We start from the raw sequence: 27,786 nt of genomic DNA, 5'->3' as shown, positions 1-27,786 counted from the left end.
ATTACTGACACAGGTACATCAAAGATTATAATATTAGGGTTTTTCCCTTTTGGTTTTTCAGGGACCAAGGCCAGTTTTTTAATTTCAGGATGGTTTTCTATTTTTCTTAGATCTTCTTTGCTTGCTACCTCGATCAGGACTCCATTATTCCTGATTTTCCGCATGTTGTTTATCTTTATTTCTCTCAGATGAGGCCTCAGCTTTGTTACCACTGTGTCCTTAACTGCCTCACTGGTTTTATGGGTAGAGTCACTTTTTGCTTTCAGAATAACAATGTTGCTTTCCTTGTTTATATTAGGTTGCTTAGTAGCTATTTGTTTTGCTTTAGTTATGTCCTGTTTGCCATTAACCTTTGCACATTGGGCATAGGTTAGTGTGTTCATTGTTTTATAGTTGTTGTTCTCCTCAGTTGTAACCTCTAATTTTGATTTTAACACTTGGTTCTCTGTGTTTAATTCAATCAGGCGCTGCTCAAGCAGTGACCAACAGTTCACTATCTGCAGCCTAATTGCAGAAGTGATCCTGTTGGTTTGCTTGTGCATATATTCTTCTAGATACACTCTGGTTTCCTTTGCCTGTTTGATAGGGTCAGTCAAATTTGTTAGGTAGTCTAGTTTTAGTTCTTCTTCTGTCTTTTGTTGCATCTCTGGAATTTCTATAGTTTCTTGATTTTTTTCCTTTCCTGCCCTTCTTAATACTGAGGGGGCCAGGTGGCCAGCTATCCAGTTCGTTACCATTTTCCTCATTAACAGGGGCTTTCTCCCTGAGCACTCTAGCTTCATTTTCAGAGGAGTCTTTTAGGTCATTGTCCAGAATTTTTCATTATTTGATTTTTCCGACATAATTTCTGCATTAAATTCACTTTCGTAGCAATTTTCTGACGTTTTAAGTAGTGGTTTGAGGTACTTATTTCCAGTGTAGGCCCACTAGAAATCAGAAATCGCGATTTTCAGGTTTTGGCGGGAAACGCCTGTAGACAAAGAAAACTATTTTATAAACTAAGTATAAGTTAATTCTGTCAGGAGTATTATATTTTCCATACAAAATAACCTTATCACGAGCCGTTTCAAGTATAATATATTCAAATTTCTCGACTTTTGAGACGTATTCAAATCAGTGGCTATGCCAGTGGGCTCGCTACTGCTGAAGCTGTAGCGATCGCGCTGGACAAAATCACTCTCAAAAGAGCAAAAATAGGCAAATACAATCACAAAAACAGAAGAAAGTATAAGTGGGTGCTGAAGCAAAAAGTAAACAAGGCTCCTGTGGCTGATGGGATATATCCAGTTATATTAAAAAAGTAGCAAAAGAGGTAAGCAGCCTTTGGCTATAATTATGAGAGCATCCTTGATTTCACGGGAGGTCTCTATAAATTTGATATGTGCAAATGTCTCTCTATTCTCAATGGAAGATCAAAGAGTGAGTAATTATAAACCTGTAATATTGACCACTGTTTCAGGGAAAATAATAATCAGTGGTTAAAGAATTCTTTTGAAAGAATCCAGTGGTTAAAGAACTCGAAAGTTCGAATCACGTAGGTTGGACTTAGTTGGATAATTTTATTATATATTATAATTAACTCATAATTTACAAGTGTAATGTATTATGCTATACTATATATTTTAAACTTGGTAGTGTGGTAGTATTATTGCTGCGTAACTCGCAAATTGGAATAGTATTATTATTGCATTTAACTTTTGATTTAAAATTAGAAGTGTAGTTATTATTTGCAATTCTCTGATTACGTTGGTGAATTTGTTTGTTACTTATCATTTATAATTGCTTAAGAAAACATAGCAGACTTCAGCCACCATTGTTTTGTATCAATAAGAATGTTTGAGTTTGGCCACCATTGTTATAGTATCAAGTGCATGGTAGGGGAATTCTGGTGATTTTAATTGTGGCAAATAGGTACGAAAGTTCGAGTCATGTAGGCTGGTATTAAATAAATTTATTATCTATTATAATTACTTAGAACTTACAAATGTAACATTATAACATAAACTTGATAGGAGATACGAAATACATATAACATAAGTTAGATGACATAATACAACCTAAGCTTGATATTGTGATATATATTTAATAATGTAAACTTCATACCAGTTATGCAGAAATAATACTATTATTGCTGCATAACCGGTGCATAGTTTTATTAATGCCTTAAATATATTAGTTTAGTGTAGCATTCTTAATTAAATTGAATTTGAATGAAAATCCTGCCTCAGAGCAGCAAAGCAAAGGGCTCAAAGTAATAGGAGAGCTGTGGCTGGGGGGAAAACTGGGGGGGGACGGTTATCCTCCAGATCATGGCCTTATGAAATGTACTGCTTGTTTGGGATGGAGCATGATATTGCTACGAGGATTTCTTTGTGTATTTCCGGTATAAAGAATGTGAGGATATTAGGTGCTGACTCAGTGTTGTTATGAGCTTTTATGAGAGCTTGAAGAACAGGGTGGATGTCCTCAAAGAATTAAAATTAGGGGACCTGTCAAGCATCAGGTAACACAGTGGCACACAAGGCAGAATGTGTTGGTCCCACAGGAGCTATTTGTTGTTGGTGATTCTATTGTCAGGGAAATGAGAAATGCAGTCGAACTTGGTTATAACAAGCATGGAAATTATGAGATTACGGCTGTAATGAGCAAAAAGCTATAATGATTTTAATTTATGCATATTCCCATACAATTGCTCACTGTTATATCAAGTGTACTACATGGATATACTGTACAAATTTTGGTAACTATGTAAACATTCTTAATTACTTGGGTAGTTGAAAAAACCCAATTCTTGGAATAGACAAAAATGAAATGAGCGACTTAGCTTTTATGACCACCCACATCGGATTAGGGGCCGGTTTATGACCTAACCTTGTCCTTTCAGGAATGGGGGCTATACAATTGTGCATTGGTGTTCCACTTGTAATTTCTATGGTCACATTACCCTATTTACAGATTGTCTTGTATTCACTGAACCATAAATTTATTTTTGGACTTAAGAATTTTAGAAACAATAATATAAGAATTTTGGAAATGATAATTGTTTAGATTGCAGATCATTTTACTCTCATTTTAGAAATGAACCCTTCCTTCAGAAACATGTCTACTAACTAAAGGAAGTTCTCTCAATTCGCGAAAAAGTAAAAGTTATTCTTGAGTTAGAATGTGGTGCAAAAAATGTTGAAGTGTGTAAAAAGTTTTCTTTGTTCTCTTCAACAGTATCGACATTTTGGAAGAATAAATATGTTTACATATCGGCACTGGAAAAGAACATAACCGGAAAAAAAAAACAAAAAAAACTTTTTAGAAAGTGCAAGGTTACAAATGTCGATGAAGCACTGCTTCAGTGGTTCACCACAATAAAAAGGCTAATTTAAATCATGTTTATTATTAATTAGTATTGTTTTTAATTACGGAGAAATATATTGTGTTTAGTATTAAGTGTATTGTAGTTTATACAAGCTTATTAATAATAATAATGTATATATACTAATAGTATTTTTTTTTCTCTCTAATAATTCTTTTGTTTTTTGAATCAATCTTTTTATCAAGTTAAGAATTTAAAAAAAATAGGAGGTAGATTTAATTCATCACTGATATAGTGAGTAATGGTTATAACAAGGAAATTTTGTCAGTACCTTGATGCTTGTCGTAACCAAGTTCAACCTTATATTGCGCAAAAATGATAGGTGGAATAGGAGCAGGGTATGTCTCCCAAGGGAAAAAGTTGATGACGTAGAGCATATTTCTTTTGAGGGCACAAAAGGTAATATTATTGTACATGTTAGCACTAATGACATTAAGAATAGGAAATCTGCTGACTCACTTAACAAGTTCAGGGTAATGTTGAGAAAAAAGTTGCGAGTTAGGGTTAAATTTGAAAGTGTCTACAATTCTGGCCAGACATGATTGGAGGGAGTCTTGTCAATCAATTCTGCCTCGGAGAGATTGTGCAAGGCTTATGGGGTAGAAGTTTTCTCGGTGTGGTCTGTGCTTGTTAACAGGAGAGACTGCTTCTACAGGGATGGGATGCACTTATATAGAAAGGGCAAGATTATATGCTGATGCTGTCGGGGGGGGGGGGTATTAGGTGATTCAGAAAACTGCTAACTTGGAGGAATACACAGTAGTCACAGGCAGAGGTGGAAGTGATTCTTGCACTTCTGTTGGAATGAGCAGTAGACTGGAAAGCAAGGTGTCAGGGATTTAAAGGACTGCTGGGAGCCATCATGGAACAAGTAAATACACGAGCCGTGTTAGTGTAACTAGGAGTAAAAACATGGGCTTATATACTTGCATGTACCCAGTGCTAAGGGCATAGCAAATAAATTTGATGAATTTGAAGTGCCGTTCAAGACATCAAATGCAAACATTGTTGGGATATCAGAGACGTGATGTCATTCAGATATAAGGAATGCAAAATTTGAATGTGTGCAGGAGTACAATGTGTGCAGATAGGATAGGAGGGGTGGTTATGCTAATTGTTAAGAAACACAAAATCTGAAACAGTGCATCCAGTTGATATGAGTGGACAGTGCAATGTTGAGTGAGTTTGGTGTGACATAAGCACTAGGAAAGTAAAAATAATAGGTGGAGTGTGTTATTGGCCTAATGACTCTGATGAGTACAACAAACAACTGTGCAGAGAAATAGAGGGTCAGTAAATGAAAATGTCTTATAATGGCGGATTTTAACTTTCCAGATATTAACTGGAACTTGTAGGTTGGTCAATCACACACTAGCAAGACTTGAGAATTTATTGGATGACTGTTTTCTACAGCAGCATGTTAGAGGGGCAACAAGAAAGAGCAATACTCTTGATCTGGTTTTCAGCAGTGACCATTCATGCATTAAGTCTGCAGATAAAAGAACCACTAGGTGGCAGTGATCATAGTGTATTGATGTGGGATTTACTTAAAGATGTAACTACCATCAAGGGTAAAGGGAAGGGTTTTTGCTTTTGTAAAGGTAACTACAGTGGTCTCAGGCAGTTTTTAAATTCTATACAGTGGGACCAACTGATGATGTTACCAACAGCAAATTCTAAATGGGAAGAATTTAAGGAATTGATCAGAGAAGGCTTTTTAAACCAACTAAGGAATGCTGTTCAATGTTTAGTCCTAAATGGATGTCAGATGAACTAATGAGACTCATGGCAGAAGAAAAATATATTTGATGCTTATAAATTATCAGGTGACACAGAAGCCTCTGTTAGATATAAACTAGTCTGTAATCAAGTCAAAAGGAAATTAGGGATGCTAAGGTAGATTATGAGAAATCTTTGGCAAAGGATGCAAAGGAAAAATAGTAAAGGCTTCTTTACTTATGTAAACACTAGAAGGAAGGGGATTAATGAAATTGGGCTACTTTTTATTGATGGTTTGACTGTTGATGATCCTGCCCAGATAGCTGCCAAACTGAATGAGTATTTTATATCTACATTTGCACATGAGGAATTCTATAGGGAAGTGGAGAACAGAAGCTTATTAAACTCTAACAGGGAGCTAAATGATTTTGTAATAACTGAGAGGAAAGTGAAAGAGAAATTGTTGAAGTTAAACATAAGAAAGGTACCAGAGGTGGATGGGATCTATCCGATTGTATTAAGGGAGGCAGCAAAGAAGGTAATAGCCATAGCCATAATTACGAGAGCATCTTTGGATTTAGTAGAGGTCCCCACAGACCGTAGATGTCTGAATGTAACTCCAGTTAATAAAGAGAGATCAAAGGGTGGCATGAGTAATTACAGACCTGTTAGTTTATATTCTGTTCCAGGGAAAATAATGGAATCATGTTAAAGATGTAATGCAGGCCCACCTAGACAAGGCTGCAATTATACATCAGACACAGCATGGGTTTGTTAAGGAGAAATCTTGTCTGACCAATTTTATTGGATATTACAATGTAGTCGCAAAGGAACCAAATGCAAAAAATAATTTTGATGTGGTATACTAACATTCAGAAAATTTTCAATACTGTTTCATATGAAAGACTCCTGTACAAATTGGAGTTTGTGGCAGTAAGAACTGCTTACTGTTATGGGTAAAGGGATGGTTTAATGACATAAGGCAGTTATAAATCAGCACAGCTTTTCTTGAATTGATGTTATTAGTGGATCCTCTTGGGCTTCAGTGCTGGTTCCATTATATTTTCAGTATTTATTAACAAATTGTTGAAGGCATATCAAACTGATTGTCAAGTTTTCAGATGATACAAAGTTTGGCATGCTGGTTAATGACAACAAACAAGGCATACTACTGCAACAAGACCTAGAAAAATTAGGCAGACTGCCTGAGAAGCAGCAATTTAGGCTTAATATTGATAAATACTTTGTACAAGGTATTGCATATGGAGAGTAGTAATACCAGAAAAACATACAAATTAGGTGAAACTACACTCAAGGTATTAGTAGTGCAAATGATGCACAAAAGCTAACAGTATATTAACAATGTGATTTGATGGAAATTAGAGACTCAAACAGTAAGGTTAGGTGGGGAATAGAAACCTCTCTTAACAGTAAGATTAAATAGGAATTAAGAGGAGGGGAAACCAGTAGCCTGCTAGAATGCTTTGCACTAGATTAGAGACCCTCTTGTGATATGTCAGCAGCCATTGGAGAAAGACAAATTTGTAATCCTTGTTCTTATTCATTGTGCATGTGGACAAGGCCCTGGCATAGGTTTTGTAACACGATGCTTATTTAGTATTGAGGTTCTTATGTACATCAGTTATATTGTGTTAGTTCATATAGTCTTTATTATGTATTGTCTATACAAATGTAAGTTCATGAGCTAGTTTACATGCTTAAAACATATTCCTGCCACTTAAGATTGGCTAGTTACAGCCTTAATTGAAGAGCCCTTTAAAAATTCCTCCAGTCTTTGACAGAATTTGAATCCGGAGCTCGTTCAAATGAATGACAAGTGGTTAACCCACTTTGTGCATCTGACTTTTTTTTATGTTACCTAGAAAAAAATCAATATTTGCATACAATATTTCATATCAACAGTATTGGAGAATTGATGAATTGGTAAAACTATTAACTTCTTATAGGTTATGATACAGACCCATAGCATTAAATCTTTTTTTTTTTTTTTTTAATGATAAAACAATTATAGATAGAACTCTTAATAATATTAGTTTTCACTCAAAAAAACTAAATGAATGGTAAAAACAATTCCTGTTTGCAATTTTCAGGAAAACTAGACAGACTTTTCTGACAGTTTGGTAAACCATTACAAATTTCTAGTATTAAGCATTTGGAAAAATACTTTTAATGTTGTGCTTGGTTTTCCAAGAATGAGTTGTAAACATAAGGAATGGAGTGCCAGTAAATCTTAACTGGCTTTTCAGATAACTTTGTACCTTTTATTCAGATCAGTTCATTTTTTAATCATTTCAATTCTCTGTATTGTCCCATGCTAAAAATTTTAAATAATTCTTTTAATTACATTAAAACGTTAAAGTTAGAAAATAGAAATTTTTTTAAAATAAAGAATGTGAATGTCATTGAATAAATTAAGTTTGTTAATATACTAGGAGTAATCGAGAAACTTCACCGATATTTTTGTAATCAGACACCTGAAATCTACAAATATATGAAGGTTAGTCAAATGAAAATAAGATTTTATTATCTAAATTTAATTTATGTATACTGCCATGAGTGTAAATTTAACGACTGGTACTGATGCTTATGTTGTACAGTAGAACACATTGGGAAATGAGGAAATGAGTGTGTCCTCACCAGTCGTATGAATTTTCAAATGGACAAAATCATTATGATAAAGCAAGAAAAACTTTGGAGGATGACCTTTGCCCAGGATTAGCTCACATAGTTATCACAGAAGCAGGATAGATTGGTGTGGTCAGGGATCCGTGATAGATTGCAGTACAGGAGTCTGCATCCCAAGTACAACCACATGAAGATTCAGCACTTTATTGCAGAAATAGTGTGAGTCCAGAAATGCACTGGAAAGTAACTGAGCATCCTCCATAAGTCTAGACCCTCACCTTTACTATTTTCATGTTTTTAGAAGTCTGAAAAATGACCTAGGACGTTGATTCCATACAGACAAAGTGAAGAAAGCTGTCAAAATATGGTGACAATGACTTTTTTGAGTAGGGTATAAAAAAATCAGGTGGACAGAAAGGATAAGTGCTTAAATTGTGGTGTAGATATTATTTTTTTAAATAAAATATCAGTTTTTGGTAAAAAGATTAAATTTGAATTTTTTTAGTATATTTTTGCTAAAGAAGCTAAACCTTCATTGATCAGTAAACATATTCAGTTCAGTTTATTTCTTTTAATTTCTTTCAAGAACCATGATGAAATAAATAAATAAATAATAAAATAAATAAAGGTATGATTAAAATCTAATTATGACACAAATTCTTAGTTTCTCTATGTGAATAAAAAATACATAAGACAGGTTTTTCATTCAAAATACTCTGGTCAGAACAACTATGGAGTTTGCTGCACAATCTCCTTGGACAATGTTCTCTATCAATATCCATTGAATCCACAATAACAGCACATGTTTGTGGACTTGACATGCAAATGTAAATTACTGAGTTCTCCAACAAATACAGGCCGAGAATATGCAAATTCAGATGTGCATTTATTTTGTTAAATATTTGACAATGTTACAGATGCTTCCATTTGTGAATTACAGCTGCAAAAGACAACATAACTGTTGATTATCATAGTGAAACACCTGAAAATATCATCACAGGCAGATTTGCCTTGGTCTACCATTTGGAGAGTTATTGAGAGACTGGACGCAGAACAGTCATAATGCCAAGTTGACATGGCTTGGTGTGCTACAAAGTGTCATCAACAGGTTGTAGAAATGGTTTCAAGAAACAGATCATTCATAAGGTCCAGGGTTGTTAGGCCATTAACAATGCTGAGGCATACCCACCCTTGTCCATTGTAGTTGATGCTTGAATGCTACCCAGCTGTGGGCAGGAGCAGCAGTGCGTAGCACACGCTTCTTGATTAGACCGGGGTTCGAGCCCGTGACCACCAAATACGGAGGAAGCGGAAAGGTCAGGGAATGACCACCGCATATCCCCGGAGCAATATGGCCTTAGTTGCTAATGCTCCTTAAAAAAACCCCAAAAAATAGCTACCCAGCTGCTTGGAATAACTGCTTGGATCAATCCAGGCCATCCAAAATTGTATGTACAGATATAGACTGTCCAAAGACCTGTGGTGTCATTTTCATTGAGTACCCAACATTATAGCGTTAGAAGAATATGGACATGCAAATGTCATGATTAGACTGATGGGGAACAGCACAGTGTACTTTTCACAAATGAGCCCAGGTACATCCTGCAGTCAGATTCTCTTTGGGTTCTAGTGTGGTATGAAAGAAGAATCTGAAACAATCCTGTGTACATATTGGAACACAGCTTGGTGGAAGTGGATTGCTAGTATGGGGTGGCATTAGTCTTGGTGGCTGCACAGAGCTCACATTATCAGGAACGTGACCATGAATGCATAGGTTTAGAGATGAGATCTGACTCATGGTCCTTTCCTATGCTGGTACTCTTCAGTCTGAGAGATTGAGAGTTCATTCTGATAGATGACAATCTCAACCCCATAGGGCACAGCTGGTCAACAGTAAGTTGTAAGGTAGGGAAATTATCTGTATGGATTGGTTTGCCTGCTCTTCCTCACCCATATCTTGTGGTATTACAGCTTGTTCAGTGACAGTCAGCACTTACATAATAGTGGTGACAACAACTTATTTGGTACCTTAAATTGTTGATGCGTTACAGGTTCAAAATCCAGTGGTTGCTGGGTAGCCATAATAAAGTTGTATGTGCACATGCCATCCACAGTGGTAACAAAACTGTTCCTCCAGGCATACAGTAAAGCAACAGCTGCTGTTCACTCTTGATTGATTTGCCTAAAACCCTTTTGATGATATACTGATACTCAGCTTCAATTACATCATGTGTTACCTATATGTCATCCTATTTACACAAACATCATTTGTACATGGTGTGATCCCTTATTTTTTATTTATTTTATATTTTTTGACCAGTTTATGTAATGAAAAGCTGAATTTTTTAGCTTTTCTTATTTTGTAACCACTTCTGTGCTGTTCATTTCAGAAAGGAAATGGCCAATATCCCTGGGCTTAGGCATTGGATTAGGAATGGGAATGTCAAATTGCCAACATGAATTAAATCAGCCAGTTTTAAAAAGGATCCAAAAGATAAAAGTATGTGAGTTTTCTTTTGAAATTTTAGTCACTTAAATTCATATTAAAGACAGGCCAGATATTTAATTGAGCAAGAAATTCTTATTTGCCAAGAGCATTTTAAAATGCAGATGACTAGTCTAGAGTAAAAGAGTATACATTTAGATGAATGTATAGGACAGGGGTGGGCAACAGCCAGCCTGTGGGCCACATCTGGCCTGCGACGATGTTGAATCTGGCCCCCTCTGTAAATGCATAAATATAGAAAATCCATACCTGACTACACTCGCCGTAAACGTTCAGCTTAAATCGGGAATCGTGGCCAGTACAGCAGTAAGCAGTGCGCAGTTAACCAGGTGATTCTACGCAGCGTAAAAGAGTATTATTTCCTAATTATTATTGTAGTATCGAACAAAGTTCCTTTGGGTTTGACTTCTTATTGAAAAAAAATAATATTGGTGCAAGATATTTTATAAGTCACTTTATGCCTTTTCTAATTATTACAATTTTTAATTTAATATAATTTATAGCCCATAAAATGAGCCAATTAAAAAAAAAAAATTGATGCCGAATGCCGCATTTTCAATGATAATTGGACATTCAAATATTTAATTGCAAATATAGACGATAAAGCTGTTTGTTTGATTTGTAACGAAACTATTTCCGTTTTTAAAGAATATAATCTAAAAAGGCATTTTTCAACAAAACATTTCGTAAAATATAAGCTATTTTCACCGGAACAAATGAAAATTGAAGCAGAAAATTTAAAATGTGGTTTGTGTAAGCAACAAAATACTTTGAAAACTTTGTCAAATACAGATAGAGCTCTGATAAAAGCTAGTTACATTGTTGCACATGAGGTTGCAAAACAATGTAAATCATTTTCTGACGGGGAATTTGTGAAGGAATGTTTGATAGATATTGCTGAATTATGTCCTGATAAAAAAAACTGACGTTTGAAAAAATTTCTCTGTCACGAAGAATTCTTGTGAGACGAATTGATAATATTTCAAGTAATTTATGTGATAAATTAAAATTGGAAGATTGTACTTACCACGCACTGGCTTTAGATGAGTCATGTGACATTACCGATATGAGTCAACTTTTAATCTTTATTCGAGGTATAAATCATAGATTTGAAATTACAGAGGAATTACTTTCTGCATATCCTATGAAAGACACGACTGGCGAAGATTTTTTTTTTTTTTATAGCTCTTCAAGAAGCTTTGCAAAAATATAATATAAAGTGGGACAAAATTGTCAACATCACAACCGATTGGTGTCCTAGTTTGACAGGAAAAAACATTGGATTATTAAAAAGGATAAGCAATGAAATAAAGCGTATTCCAGGAAAAGAAATAATTTTCTTACATTGTATAATTCATCAAGAAACCCTTTTCAAAAGAGTTCTAAAACTGAAGCATGTTATATCGGTTGTAACAAAAGTAGTTAATTTTATTCGTGGAAGAGCATTAAACCACCGGCAATTCATAACATTTTTGAAAGAAATTGAATGTGATTTTACTGATATTCCTTACCATATGGACATAAAATGGCTTAGCCTTGCAAAAGTGTTAAAACGATTTCATGATTTGTTGGATGAAATTGTAAACTTCTTAAATGCTAAGGACAAGCTGAATGAATTTTGTGAATTAAAAGATGAACAATGGCTGAACGACTTCTTCTCCGTTGATATGTTTTCACATCAAAATGAATTAAATTTATTATTACAAGGGAAAGGACTTTATTTTTGATATGTATACAAATGTCATATTGTTTATGAGAAAACTCAAGTTATTTTCGCAACAATTCCAAAATAAACAGTTAACTCACTTTCCAATCTTACAAAAAAGAGAAAAAACCTGAAATGTGCTGATTTTAAGAAATATGAGGCTATAATAAGTGACTTATTTAATGAATTAACAAGAAGATTTGATGATTTTCAGAAAATTTCTAAAGATCTATCTTTAGTAAGCCTACCATTTAATTTTAATGTCAATGATGCACCACCTTGTATCCAGTTGAAACTGATAAATTTACAATCAAATTTAATATTAAAGAATCAGTTTGCTGAAAAAAACAATAACGGACTTTTATGCCTCGTTAAATCTAGAAATGTTTAAAAATATTCTGGATAATGCACAGAAATATTTGGCTTTACAGTATTTGGATCGACATACCTATGCGAAACTACATTTTCTTTAATGAAAAATAAAAAGAGCAAAATTAGATCAAGAATAACGGATGAAAATTTAGGAGCAGTTCTACGAATAGCCACTAGTGAATTGAATCCCAATTTTGATGAAATCATAAATCAGGAACATTCCAAATGTAATCCCTCACATTAAAGTTTTTGTTTTCTGCATTTACTTTGTTATCATAACAATAAAAATGTTTATTCCAAATTGTAGTTCTTATCTATAATCGACTCCTATTTAAATATTGTATTTACTTTTTTTTTAAAATACATTAATAATTTGGTAATTTAAGTAATATAACATTTTTTAGGTTCTGATTTTTTTTGTTAAATCGTTCAATATATTCCGGCCCGCGTCATGATACGAAAATTTCATTCGGCCCGCTGACGAAAAAAGTTGCCCACCCCTGGTATAGGATGTGCAACAGCATCAAAAGCCTTTCTAAGCTCCAAATATGTGATATCAAAGTTATTCCCTGCATCCAGTTCCTTTGTGACCACATCATAGTATCCAATCAAATTGGTCAGTCAAATCTTTCCCTTAACATAACCATGTTGTGTCCGAGCTATAACTGAAATCTTGTCTAGATGATCCTGCAATGCTTCTTTAACCAGTGCCTCCATTAGGTTGTAGTCTGATCTATTATAAATTTTTTTTCATTTGCTAGGCAAAGATGCTAAACAAATCCATGAGGAGATGAAAGCTGTGTAGGGGAGGATTGCCCATCATATGAGACTGAAAAGGAAAAGACAGTTCAGGTATAGGCAAAATAGGTGCACAATGATCCAAGAGAAAGACAACCCATCTGCCACAGACCCTGCCATTGTGGCTGAAGTGGAACAGCTAGTCCTTGGGTGTGTTTGCACCATAATGTACGAATTTCTGCATGTCTAAGGTGCCAGCCTGATGTGTTCCAAGATTGTTGACACCTTCTTGAAAGCTCCACAGGGAAAAGTGTTCTGCACAATTGTTGGAGCTTATTATGAAGAATGCTGATGTTTTTTGACCAAATTGTGATGGAGGACTGCTGGGTACATCACTATGACCCAGAAACAAAACAGATGAGCGAATAATGTAACATTCATCTTCACTAACTCCCCAAAAAACCAATGTCATATTGCCATTCTTCATGGGCTGTAAAGGTATCATCCTTACAGATTACCTCACAAAGGACAATAGCATCATTGGGGAGTTCTACAGAAACCTTCTGGGAAAGATAAGAAAGGCTATCAAGTTGAAGAATTTTTTTTTTTTTTTTTTGGTAGTTGTTGGCGCCTAGGCTTCTGTGGCCATAATGCACCTCCCAAGGTTTTTGCAGTACTTTGATCCAAGCCCGAGGCGGCAATCGAACCCGTGAACTTTGGGTTGCCAGGCAAGCACTTTACCCACCCGGCTAGCCCGGTCGGCAGTTGAAGAAATGTGGGAAGCTATCCAGAAGTGTCCACCTTAGTTGACAGTGCTTCTGCTCACAAGGCTACTCTCGCAGTGGACTTTTGTGACTTTGAAAATCTTTGGTACCTACCTTATTCTCCCAGCCTCTCACTTTCAGACTTCTTACTTACTATTCCTTAAAATGAAGAAACCATTTTGGGACTACAGATTTAAGACTAATGAGAGGCTAATTAATAAAGTAGAAGTCTGGTTTTTTTCTCAAAGTGAGTTCTACTCAAGAGGCTTATTCACAGGTGGGAAAAATGTGTAGTTCAAGAAGGTACATAGAGAAGGTTGAAATTGCCAACAAAGTTTCAAATTCCTAAGTCAAATATTTATTGACTGCTCCTTGTAAACTGTTTATGGATAGCTGTGTGTCCATATATTTTCACATGTGTGCCACTGGTGGTATGCATGCTATTGGGTCACCATCCTTGGTTTATACTATAAAATAGTATTTTTTTATTTAAAGGCAAATTTGCATTATGGTCTGTCTATCGATCACATCTAGGTGGAGTGTAAGTGTATTTGTGTACAAAATTACGCAGCAACAAAGTTCCCATTAGAAAGTCATGAGTATTTTTTACCTTTATATGTCAATAAAATGTTAATTTTAATTTTTTTTTTTCTATGGCATACAAAAACTGTTATTTTTGTTTCAGTTTATTTTTGGCATACAGCCTGGAAAATGTTTGCCATCTCTGTTATAGTGAATTATCCTGTGCATGCAAATACACAAATACGGTTATAACCTCATACATCTGGATTTATTGGAGCTTAACTCTTGTTGGATTTTTGAAAATTCCTTTAAAAACATTATTTAAAAAGCAGATTATCATCTACTTACAAAAAGGTTTTGCAATGTTCTGACAGAGTGGCAGAGAAATATTGTCACTATGGCAATTAAGCATATCCCTCACTTTCGATTACTTCCTGAGCATCACATTCTAAGCCATAGGTTAAAAGCAGTAGCAATAATTGTATTAATACAGTTATTACAATTTTATAAGTATGTCTACAGGAAACTGTTTCCAACTTTCCCAAAGCAGTTGTTTCCTATGTTAAGCAAATTCTTTGTCTACTGTTATATATTACATTTTCTTTTTTTATATAACTTACTGCCTGGAATATGATGCTTTGGAAATTTTCCCATGGCTGCTTTGGAAGCTATGAGAGCTTTCTGAGGTGAATAGTGCAAAATTTTTGGACACAGAGTGATTTCTGGCATAATGTTCCTGCTTGTTTTCCAAGTTTATGCAATGTACAGTTTGAATAGCAATAGCTAGCAGTAGATTATGAGCAATCAGTGAGAGACATATCACAGCATTTGAATCTACGATTTAGGTATGCAGTGATACCGAACCTAGTACTCAGTGAAGTTGGGGACTTTGGAAAAAAAAATTAACAAAATTTTCAAGAAGGATTTGATTTTTTGAGGTTTTGCTGTAAGAAGTACTCAGAATTTTGAGGACTGAAAATGTTCTTAAACTTTTGTTGCATAAATGAATTCAGATCTTAGTTTTCCAATGTAATATGATATTCATAAATAATACAGCCAATAATTCTGATATTCCCTGTTGCTAATATAACTCTAATGTTTTAGCTTAAAAGTTCTGAGAAGCCAGCAGAAACAAAGAGTAGTGAAGAACAAAAGAAGTAATAGATAGAAGAATTATTATTATTTGGATAGAAATTTAATTTTTAGATTAAGTATTATGTAGAATACATGAAGAATTTGGACTTAATAAATTAGGAAAATTCTGCTTTACTTAAATGGAAGAGAAATGTTGAGTGGGTTAATTTGTATAATATAATGTATTTATGGAAAGACAAATAAAACTTTTTGTTTTCATTATTGCTTGGATTTTCATTTATATAGATTTTAACACAGAAATATGATTTTATTATGCTGATGCAACCACATACTGTGAACTTTCAGAAAACATTTTGCATGGCCAATAATCATAATATAGGAACATCTCCCTTCAAAAGATATTGTCACTTTTAAGAATTTTCATAACTTATTTTTGTATTCTTTCTACAAGCACTCTATAGTAATTTCAAAAGAATATGAACAACTTTCTGACATTAGTGAAGTGAATTCCATCAGCTGTATTACCTGACATTTAAAAGGCAAGATTTCTGGAAATCAGCTTTTTATATGGTTTTTATAAAATGCTTATATTTTTTTTTTTATGGTTTTTATATGGGAAAGCTTACTTTTCTTACAAATTTCAGTGAAGTGTGTCATGTTTTTTAGATTTACTTGTAATATATGTGTTTCAAATACAAGCTAGAAAAATTTATACAATGTGCCAAAGCCAGGTTAGTTGGTTTGCACGGTGTGCATGTGATTCCTATTGGTATTGCAGTTTTGTTTTAGTATCATACAATGGCAATGTCTGCATTTACTGCCACTTGTGCCCTTATGTACTTGTCTAGTTTTTCTAAGATGTTTTAAGTTAATTCTTGTGATTATTAATTGCTTTTAGAAAAAAAATATAGAAAAGAAGTGGTTAGTTTTGCTTGATTATTATTATTTTTTTTTTTTCTAAGTGCATTGTGAGCTGGACACTTCCAGGATAAAATTCTTCCATTTCATACATGAAGTTCAGAGGATCATTATTCAACTGTTACAATAATTTATTATTATTATTAGCCATATGGTGCAAGGAAGCTTGAGGTTTATGCTGCACCAACCAAAAAAAATTTCTGAAATACCCAGAGAGAGAGAGAGAGAGACAGGCAGGCAGAAGTAGAAGGGAATCACCAAGAAAGAGAAGAATGGTATATCCAGCTCAGGATCCTGGGTGTGCCAAGCCCATACTCACCAGATGTGAGCCACTGGGGTTAAATATGTTAATTGGGCTAAAGTATGTAGTGATTTTTTTTTTTTTTTTTATGAAAACTCCAAACATGAGAGATATTAGAACCTGTAGTACTTAATATAGTATACTTTATTGATTATGAAGTGATTTTTCAGTTTTGAAGCAATTTTGAAATACAATAGAATATTTAAAGTTGTTTTGAAATGCAAAGGGTTAAGGAATCATCTAATATTGTTTTGAACTTCGTATTATTTATCACAGTAATGCAGAATATGAGTATGTTTTCAATTCTTGTCATAAAGAACAGAATTGAATTAAAATCATCTATATCAAATAAAGCATTTGTCAGTTTTGTTTTAAAATGCAGAAAATTGGATCTTTGCTAAAAACAGAATTTAGTGCAGGTATCTTGAAAAAAGCAGAGGGCCAGAGTACCACTTCTATTAGTTATTCCACTTCAAGACAGTAGGTGAAGAAATATGTACTTTTCATGTTTTAGAGATTATTTTCAATATTAGTTTTCATAAATATCATAAATTCATGTTAGGCTTTTTACATACACACACCTGAACTTAATATACCACATATTGGACTGCATTCATGAACAATATTACACATTTTGCCATATCCAGCACAGGAATTTCCACTTTCCAAATCACTTTAACCTCTGACAGACATATTCTGGTCCTGTTCCACATATCCTTTTCACACAATATATTTTCCAATTCCCTGACAATTGCTACTTCTGTGGGACCAGTGCTCTCTGTCTTGGGGCTGCCACTGTTTTGTTTAATGCATGAGTGTAAGCACTAGCATTAAGTTGTGCAGTTAAGGGCTAGACCGGAATTGTTATTTATCAATGTGCATGTGAAAGAGTTAACAGAATTCAGAGGGGAAGCAAATACTTAATGTCAGATGGAGGAAACATTTGCGCATTCTATTGCTTTGGAATTAAACATCTTGAAGTTGACATTTCACAGCATGCTGAAGACAGTGGCCTAGAGGTCACACTTATTCCAAAAAATTATAGGGACCAATGCACCCTGAAGTGGCTAATTACCTAATCTTGACATCTGACCTTAGAGAATCTGAGGTTTGAGCTTCAAGCAGCCATAGAAAACCAATGTTTTCCTTAAATGCATCCCCCCACGATCCAGTGATAATAAAAACAAATGCACACTATCAACCAGTATGGTGCATGCCATGCCAAACCTGGTCTGTGAATTAATGGAATTCAGTCCAGAGGATTAAAGAGTCATGCAACATGTTCTTCCAGTCTGATGGACATATTTTAGTATGGAGGATGCATGGAAACTCTTACTACTTAAGTCTTATGTCTCAATGTAAATTTGAGAAGAGGAGGAGATATCATAGTCCGGAGAATTCTGTGTGCCCCATGTTGTAATATAATGGAAGTAGCCTTTACACTTTCTGGAACAGTAGTGCTCCTTGTCAGAAAGAATTTTGAATGCATGGTTTGAAGAGAATAACATGGGAACAATGCAGTGACCAGCACCAGGGCTTTATCCTCAACCCAATTGAGCATCTTTGGGATGAATTGGAATGCAGAACCTATTAAGGCCAAAACTACCCTCATTTGTTAATTTGACTCACTTATGTTACCTCTGGACTTCCATTTACTTCTGCATGCCATTTCTGACTTAGGAATGTTTCATTCCTGAGCAGTAGCATGCATAGACATCTCCCCACCATTTATTCAGTTGTCATTCCCCTTTGAAATATGTAGCATGGGGTTTTTTTATCCACTTGGAGGGAAAACAATCTGACTTTTAGAAATTTTTCTTCCAATTTTACAGAAGAAAATCTGGATATTTTTGTCAAGCAGCTTTTGCTACAGGCTCACAAATTCAGTCACAGTGACTGAATTTGTCTGTCCTCTCAATCCTGATCGACTCAGTGCCATGTTTTTTAATTGCAGGTTAAAAAGCTTGTTGTCAGAAAAGCCAGCAGTGAACGTTCCTCATAGCAATAAGAAGGTTATGTCTTTGGATAGGTGTGTGTGTGTGTGTGTGTGTGTGTGTGTGTGTGTGTGTGTGTGTGTGTGTGTGTGTGTGTGTGTGTGTGTGTGTGTGTTAGGTTTATTTCTCTCTTTACACCTCTTGTAGTGTTTTACTTATCCTAATTATCTAATTCTCCATATATTCCTATATATATGCACTTCAAAATAAACTGCTATTGATATTTATCATGTTTGAAGGACCTTATTAAAATGTAACAAATTCCCAGTTAGAGGCCATTTTTATGTTCACGATAAGGGTGGAGACACCCTTATCGTGAACTATCGAGCTATATTATAACATATAGCTCAACTGCTGTTAAGTAAGTTGGTGGTTTTTTTATGCTAAGCAGCATTTTTGGCCATACTGTTCCATTGTATTATGTCTGAAGAAGTGTGTGCTCACATGCTGATTTGCGGTGCCTCCATAGCCAGGTGGGCAGGAGCAGCAGTGCGTAGCACACGCTTCTTGATTAGACTGGGGTTCAAGCCCGTGACCACCAAATACGGAGGATGCAGAAAGGTCAGGGAATGACCACTGCATATTCCCGGAGCATTATGGCCTTAGTTGCTTAATGCTCCTAAAAAAAAAAAAAAAAAAAAAAAACGCTGATTTGCATATTTTGCAGTCTGAAAAATCTTTTTTCGAAAAATTGGGTGTGTCTTATACAGTGGTTGTAGATTTTTTTACTTGCATTTCCCGCTTTTTTGCGCTTGTTGTCATTGCGCTCATTGTTTCGCACTTGTTACCGGTATATTAGGTTCCTTTTTGCCACGTTCTGCCCAGAAATGGCTCAGAAAAGATTTTTGTACAGTGCTGAATTCAAGTAATGAGGAGTTGTATGAATTTTATGATGAATAAAACTTGTGTTCAATAACTTTATGTAATACATTTTTTTTTTTTTCAAATTTCGGGCCCCAAAATTAAGGTGCGTCTTATACATGGGGAAATACGGTAGTTAAAAAAGTACAATTCAGTTGACAATTAAATTTAATAAGATTAATAAATTTTACTGATTGATTGATACTACTTTACTTGTTATCTAGTTTTCCGTTAAACCTTACACTATTTAGTTTTCTGTTAAACCTTACGCTAGCACACGTATCGTATAACAATGTCGGAAAGTTACGAATGATTAATCTACAGACACAAGGTATTATTTACTTTCCAAATCGTGCTATCTAAATTCAAAATTAACCACGGAGCTAATTATTGTTTAAAACAGTTTGTTTTGTATTGATGACACTTTCAAGTAATGATTAACCAGATATCAAATGGTCTTATTCCAAAAATCTGGTTAATTTACAAAATTGTACCAGTAATTAAACCTGCTAACCAATCAGAAATTTTTGGCCCATTATATTTGTTTGCCTTCATTAAAGCAACATTTACATATAATTAGATGTTTGTTTAGCCTGTGTTTTGTAGAAATATGTAAAGGAATGTTATTTCTAGTGCTGTGTGAGAAGGGAAGCTAATTGTATTATTCTACTTTGATTTCATACTAGAAAATACGGTACATATCACTTATTGTGATCAGAGATAATGTTACATTCGTATAATCTTAATCTTATTGTGGTTTATGCATTTGCAGTGGAAGTGATTACATAATATTCCCATTTGTCCTTGAACTCCGACATGTGTATTTAATTATTGCTGTCACTTTGTACAGGTATGATTAATCTGTGAAAGAAAGTACTGTATCTGTACCTACCAATCTTAATGTTCTACACTAAAGCATTAACCCTTATCTAATTCTTTATTTAGATATTTTCTCTATTTTTAATGGTTTGTATGGATTTCCAGAACCATTATGACAGGTTCATTTTTATTGATGACTTTCTGAAAGAAATAGTGACAGTCAGATTAAGTTTGCGTGAATTTTGTTTTCTTTCCACCTTTTTTATGTACAGTGGTGGACAAAAAACTGCATCAGCTTAAAAAAAAACTAACATTTGTAGTCGTTTTGTTTGTTGCAAAGCAAACGGTATTACATCAAACAGTAATTGCAAGGTATTGCATCAGCTGTTTCTATAAATACAGCATTGGAAGGGTATACATGCTCATTAGTATCCTGTTTTGCGAAGGTGTAAACATGACTATATGTTCAATTGACACCAAAGAAAAAAGTGTAGCTGTTGCTCTGTCCCATGAAGGGCTTTCTACGGGTGCTATCGCTGATAAAATTGGCTGCTGCCACCAGTGAACGGTATCCCGGGTGCTGAAATTAAAGTGTGAAACCAGTGATGTGAAGAGAAGACCTGGATCAGGCCTTAAGAGAGTGACTACGCCTTCCCAAAATCGATATTTGAAACGACTATTCCTTCGTAATTGGCATGCTAGTGCTCCTGATATAAAACTGGACTTTGAGATGCCCTCTGGTGTTGAAACAAGTGCACGAACTATCCAAAGATGGTTTTCAGAATGTAGTCTGCATGCCTATTGGCCCAAGAAGAAGCCTTTGTTGACCCAACAAATGAGGAAGAAGCAACTTTCTTGGACTAAAACTTATGTTTCATAGAAAAAAAAGAGCAATGGGACACCATCTTTTCTGATGAATTGAAATTCAACCTGCATGGCTCGGATGGGAAGCAATGTGTCAGAAGACGAAAATTAGAGGCATGCCATCCTGACTGCATAACACAGACTGTAAAGTTCCTCGTCTGTCAGATGGTCTGGGTATGCATAACAAGCAAAGGGATGAGGCAAATTAAGTTTATTAATGGAACAGTGAATGCAGAAACCTACACTGCTACCTTGGAGAGTACCTGAAACCTGTTATTAGAGATCACCACACAGACATCCAAAACTGCATTTTCCAACAGGACTCAGCAAAATTGGCAAGTTTTATGCTATTTAGATTTATTGATGAATTTGTCTTCTTGCCTCACAATGCTTATAACATCTTACACCAATGTTTTCCCTCGTTTTTATCCCTTAAGGTGCAATCATACCTCAAAAATGCTGGTATTACAGTATTAGACTGGCCCGGCAACAGTCAGATTTGAACCTTATTGAAAATTGCTGGTACATAATGTCATCTAAAATTGCTCATTAGAAGCCAACAAGTAAGATTCAACTGCAGGAGAGCATTGTAAGGGTGTGGTACCATGAAATTGGGCAACTATATATCCAGAAGTTGATTAACTCTATGTGAGATCGTTGCAAGGCTGTAATTACAGCTCGAGGAGGAACAACAAAATATTGAGGACTTATTTTGCTGATTTACAGTACATAATACTATTATGTTAACTTGTAATTTCAGTTTGTACACGTAAATGCAATAAAATGTATGTTTAGTTGTCATGATTGCCATTTGCATGATTTCTCATATTTCTATTAATTATGCATTTTACCTTTTGGAAAGATATTTATGGCAATTAGGTATATCAGGTGGAGTCTTTTTATTGGATTTCATTCACAGAGATGTATATATGTAAACACACACCATCTAACAAATGCATTTTGAACATTTCTGCAACCCACAATGAATAGTTGCATTTTTGTTCAACTGGTTATGGTTATCATTTAAGCTAGGTCCCGAAGTGATCACAATAAGCAGCATTCATTGTTTTTATTGTGTTTTGGTAAAAGGAAGGGTAGGTTAAATTAAATTTGAAAGAGTAATGGTTTGGTTTTTAAGATTACTTTTTTTTTTATGTGAATTATTTCTCAGTTCACATACATGGAAATAATTTGAAGTTACCTTCACAAATTATTTCTCAATAAATTGCTCTAACAAACAAGTGATTAAGAAATAATTCCTGAAGTGCATTAGTTGTTCATATTTTCAAATCGTATAAAGTGTATGTTGTATCATGCATATTCTTTTTTAAAAAAATATTTTTTTTTTGTGGTGCTAGTAAGGTGGGGCCAGCATCTGAAGCACTTGAATTTTGTAATATTCATTATACAGCATAGAGATTGTTCCTTTTTTTTTGTTAACATTAGCATTTATTGCTCTGTATTACATTTCATATTATCTAATGTGGAAAATCAGTATAGTACATTTGCAGAAACTGTGTATTAATAAAAATTGAGATAATTATCAGGCTCACTGTTTTAACAATTAACTGAGTACACTTTATTAATATACTGATAAACTTGTATGTTGCATTCTCATTGAAGCTGTCACATACTTTGGTGCCATCCACTTAATCTGAATCTCTAAGTTGTTTTGTATACAGTGAAAGTACATGATACCATCTGATGGAACCTGGTTGGCTTACCAAATGTATTTTTTATTGTGTTTTTGTTTATCTTGACTTGGTGCATTATGACCTTAGCCAATGTGCCATAAAACATCAACCAACCAGCTATCTGGTGGATGATTTATCTATTCATAAATTTTTATATTTGTTGATTTTCATTTGTATCACCCTTTCTTGTACATTTATATTACAAATCACATATAATCAAATCGTTGAAAAGGAGGATCACGAGTTTTTTGTCTGAAAACTTGGGTTTGAAATTGTCACACTTCATATAAATTGGAAATCTCTAGAATACCTTTCAAATTATAAGGGGGAGAAAATATATATGTGCACATTGATGAGACAAAACATGACCACCTGTCTTCACAAGTGAATGCATTCTGCAGGACCCAGGAGTGACATTATCGACCTGTGAAGCATATATGGTGGTGGCAGGAGTAGTGCTTGTTAGTTTGTCAATACGAAGCCAGTGCAATGGGGAAAAAGGCCCTGACAGAGTGAAAGGGGACTGATTTGTGGTGCTAGTAAGGTGGGGGGAGGCAGCATCTCAGCAACTGCAGGAATTGCAGCTGTTCAGAGGCCACTGTAGTGAAGGGGGTGGCAGGAATAGTCCAAAGAGGGAACACAACCACCCAGCATGCTGAGATGGGGAGATCACCACTGGTTGACAGTTGAGAACAGCAGTTGACGTGTTTGGGACAACAGGCAGCTCAGTCATTCAATGACACTACAAAGAAATGTTTCTGAGCATTCAGCAGATGCTCTTATGGATAGGTCTAGGTGGCCAATTCATGTGCCAACATTGACCAGCCATCATCGACACCTACTGCAGTGGGCACAGGAGACCATTCCTGGACATTGGATGACTGGAAAAGTCCCCTGGTCTGATGAATCAAGGTTCTAGCATCATACCAACAGATGGGTGTATATTCAACTGCAGACAGGTAAACAGCCACAACTAAACTGCATAGTTGAAAACAGCCGGTGGTGGTATTGCGGTTTTGGGTTTGTTTTCATGGTCATCACTGGGTCCCATCTCTCTGTTGAAGATATGGTCACTGCTAGATCCAGCTTTGTTTTCGACCATGTTTTGCCTTACATGGTGACCATTTATCCAAATGACACTGGACTCTTTCAATAAGACCATCCCATGTCACGTGGCCCACATGCAGGAATGGTTTGGGGATCCTGTCCAAGCATTTTGTGTTCCCCTGGCCATCAAATTCCTCCAACATCAACCCCATTGAACATTTGTGGGATGTGGTGGAATGCAATATTTGCTCTTCCATGTTTGCCTTGCTTCGGCATATCTTTCTGGTCCAGGATACTTGGAAGATACCTTTCTTGATGTCGCAGAGTTGATGTGACACCAGGTGCAAACAGTTATCACGGTGAAAGGTGGCCCAACATGCTATTAGGTAGGTGGTCATAATGTTTTGACTTGAGTGCATATATGAAGTTGGTTGGTGGTTTTAGGTGCAACAGTGAAAACCTATATTGTGCCATATGTGTATATATATAATGTCTAAATTGTGTGTTCTGTAGTCAATTTGTCGTTTGGTAGGAAAAAAAAACCTGATTTTATGGGAAAAAAATGCTACCATCTCAAATTGACTAATTCAACCATGTGATAAGGGCCCATAAAAATCCCTTGCATCATTGAATAGATTTGAACTTTGGTCCTTTTGGTTTTTTTTCCATCCAGTGTGGAGAGGATGGTGATTATACCAACTGTATTACTCATGAGGGCATATATGAAGTGTGTAACCACATGAAAATAGTTCACTCCGAAATAAATTATCGCTTGAAAAGTTAAACGGACGTATTGATGAAGGTATATCAGGTTTAATGTCCAAGTTTGCAGATGATACAAAGGTTGGCAGGGTTGTCAACGACGGTAAAGACAGTATGCTACTCCAACTGGATCTAGATAATTTGGGGAAATGGGCTGAGAAGTGGCAACTGAAGTTTAATATTGACAAATGCAAAGTACTGCATATGGGTAGTAATAACCGAAGAGAAATGTACCAACTGTGTGGAACTACACTCAGGGAAGTGGAAAGTGAAAAAGACCTGGGGGTAATTGTGCAGTCAAATATGAAGTTTGCTGAGCAGGGCAGACTAGCTGCCAGGGCAGGTCATGGAGTCTTGTCAATGATATATAGGAATTTTGCTAGCAGGGGCAGGGAGGTGATTATTCTGTTATACAAGGCAATGGTCAGGCCACACCTTGAGTACTGTGTTCAGGTCTGGAAGCCTTGTTTTAGGAAGGATGTAGAGCTGCTAGAAAGAATACAAAGGGGGCAACAAGACTGGTGAAAGGAACAAAGGGGTGCTCTTACCAAGAAATCTTAAGTTCTGCAAATTGCCCAGGGAGTAGGCACCTGCGAGGTGATCTGATTGAGGTGTATAAGGCCTTGAATGGGTTGAGCAAGCTGAATGCTGATGGGATTCTTCTTGCTCAGTTTATGAACCTGAGGGGGCACAGATTCAAATTGAGGAAAGACAGTTGTAGAATAGATGTGTGGAAATTTGCCTTTAGCCAGTGGGTAGTTGATTGGTGGAACAGACTTCCATCTTTTGTTGTGGAAGTTGAGAGCCTAAATAAATTTAAGCCTGGGCTGGACAGGCATTTGTAACGAATGGAGGGGTTAAAATGGGAGGTTTTTTTTTTTTTTGGCTGATGCTGCATCTACTAATGCGAATACAGTATTGCTAAAAGTCTTGTTGACTTTTGCAGAAAATAGAAAGCCTTTCTAGATATATTTTATGCCTAGAAGAATCAGTTTGCATGAATGTTATACCAAGCATGGAAAAAACCATATAAACCAGTATGTATGTCTAGAACATCGGTTCAACTCTGCCTTGTGGCATTGGGAAGGTACAAAACTCTGTAGAAAAAGTCAGGTGTGTTAGTAATGTTATGTTTGTGTACTTCGTGCGTGTTGTGTAGTCATGTTCTGCCAACTTGGCTTCAAAACAACAACACAACTATATCAAGCAGGTGTGTCGCTATGACCATAATAGACTAATTTAGCTAAGACCATAAGGCTTTAGTACAAGGAGTGTTCAATAAAGAATGGCCAGAAATTTTCACGAACAATCGTACTGCGTATTGTTTCTAGTGGTGCTGCAGAATTTAAAACCAAACAAAGCTGTATTCACATAGCAACTGAGCAGTTGACTCGTGCCCGTTGTGACCTTGGCGCCCCACATCGGGTTTAAAAGGCCCGGGTGACACGAACTTTAATGGGCTTTTTTCACTCCATGGCTGAGTTAGCCAGTCTCAGCCGTAGACAGCAAAGTTTTTCACCCCAGAAACGGGTTTTTCGTCCAGCAAAAATAGACAAATCGACCATAGAACATACGCAATTAACAGAGAAGACAGCACAGCAGATGAATTTAATTATTTGGGTGGCCTAAAAATAATAGTTTGGTTTGGTTTTATGTGACATTGGCGGTCGGTCAAGTTTATGCCTGTTCAGTTTCGCCTGCGTAACAATGGACGTGACGCGAGGAACAGTATGCTGCTCTCAAATTTTTTTTATCCTTCTCAAGAACACATTGCCTGAAGCATATGAAGGATCCCATTATTATTATTATTACTATTAGCCATATGGTGCAAGGAGGCCTGAGGCTTTTGCTGTACCAGCCAAAAAAAAAAAACAGTCCTGAGTTACCCTGAGAGAGAGAGAGGGAATCACCAAGAAAGAGAAGAATGATTATATCCAGCTCAGGACCCTGGGTGTGCCAAGCCCATACTCACTAGATGTGAGCCCCTGGGGATTATGGTGAATCTACTGCTACACTATAGCACAGCTCGTAGATGGCTTGGAATGTTTAAAGACAGACGCGATTCAATCACAAAATTTGACAGTCCTGGAGCTCCAACCACTGCTATCACCACAGAAACCATAAATACTGCTGTAATCATAAGAGAAGATCATTGTATAACAGTAAGGTAACTGGCAGCGGTATTGAGAATATCAGTAGGAAGCATGCACAGTATTCTCCATGACCATTTGCATACATGTTTTGTGCATGCTGGGTTGCAAAATTACTTACACCTGAGCAACAGCAAGTTCGCACGGAGATTTTTCAGGAGCTGCAATGGATAGTTACTGAAGATTGTAAGGTTCTGCACAAAACTATTATATTTGGGTCACCTGGAAAGTCAACTGAACTATACATGTAAATAAATTGTGTGTTCTCCGGTCGATTTGCCTTTGCTGGACGAAAAACCCCTGGTTCTGGTGGGAAAAACCTTGCTGTCCATGCCTGAGACCAACTAACTGAGCTGTGAGTTGAAAAAAGCCCATAAAAGGTTCTGGGAGAAAAAACCTTGCTGTCCATGCCTGAGACCAACTAACTGAGCTGTGAGTTGAAAAAAGCCCATAAAAGTTACTTGCCTCATCTACCGAATTCGAACCCAGACCTTTTTCCACGGTGACGATACCACTGTGCTAACCACGCAGATAATAAGATTCTGCACACAAAAAACAAACAAATTATTATATTGGAGTCACTCGTAATTCATTACATAAACCCGTATATGGTTCTGTAAATTGCATGTGTTCTCTTGTCGAGTTGCCTGTTTTGCAGAACGAAAAAAAACCCAGTTTCTGGTGGAAAACCTTGCTATCTACGCCTGAGACCGAAGTGAAACCACTGAGTGGAAAAACCCCACTAAAGTTCCTCGCTTCATTGACGGGATTCGAACCTGGATCTTTTCCACCCGTTGTAGGGAAGAAAAGACCCGGGTGTTTTTGCCGGTGACGATACCACTGTACTAACTTTAATGGGATTTTTTCACTCCATTTTTTTTTTTTTTTTTTTTTTTTTTTGTATATTTATCAATGATATTGATGAAGGTATATCAAACTTGA

General features: G+C 35.8%; 1 protein-coding gene across 1 annotated transcript in view; it reads left to right on the top strand.

Annotated features, from left to right (window-relative positions):
- LOC150076013 (MICOS complex subunit Mic10-like) overlaps nt 1-15,695 on the top strand; it is a 36,276-nt gene extending 20,581 nt beyond the window's left edge. Inside the window, exons 3-4 of the mRNA XM_090387591.1 lie at nt 10,123-10,232; nt 15,444-15,695. Coding sequence (XP_090243717.1) covers nt 10,123-10,232; nt 15,444-15,500 — 167 coding nt within the window. The 3' untranslated portion in view covers nt 15,501-15,695. The remainder of the gene's footprint in view (nt 1-10,122; nt 10,233-15,443) is intronic.
- The last annotated feature ends 12,091 nt before the right edge of the window (nt 15,696-27,786 follow it).

Source organism: Mastigoproctus giganteus, chromosome 13 (assembly GCF_048544385.1).
Source record: "Mastigoproctus giganteus isolate SK-2022 chromosome 13, ASM4854438v1, whole genome shotgun sequence".
Taxonomy (NCBI): Eukaryota; Metazoa; Arthropoda; class Arachnida; order Uropygi; family Thelyphonidae; genus Mastigoproctus; species Mastigoproctus giganteus.
The sequence above is the reverse complement of the archived record's forward strand: the minus strand, read 5'-3'. Positions and strand labels throughout refer to the sequence as shown.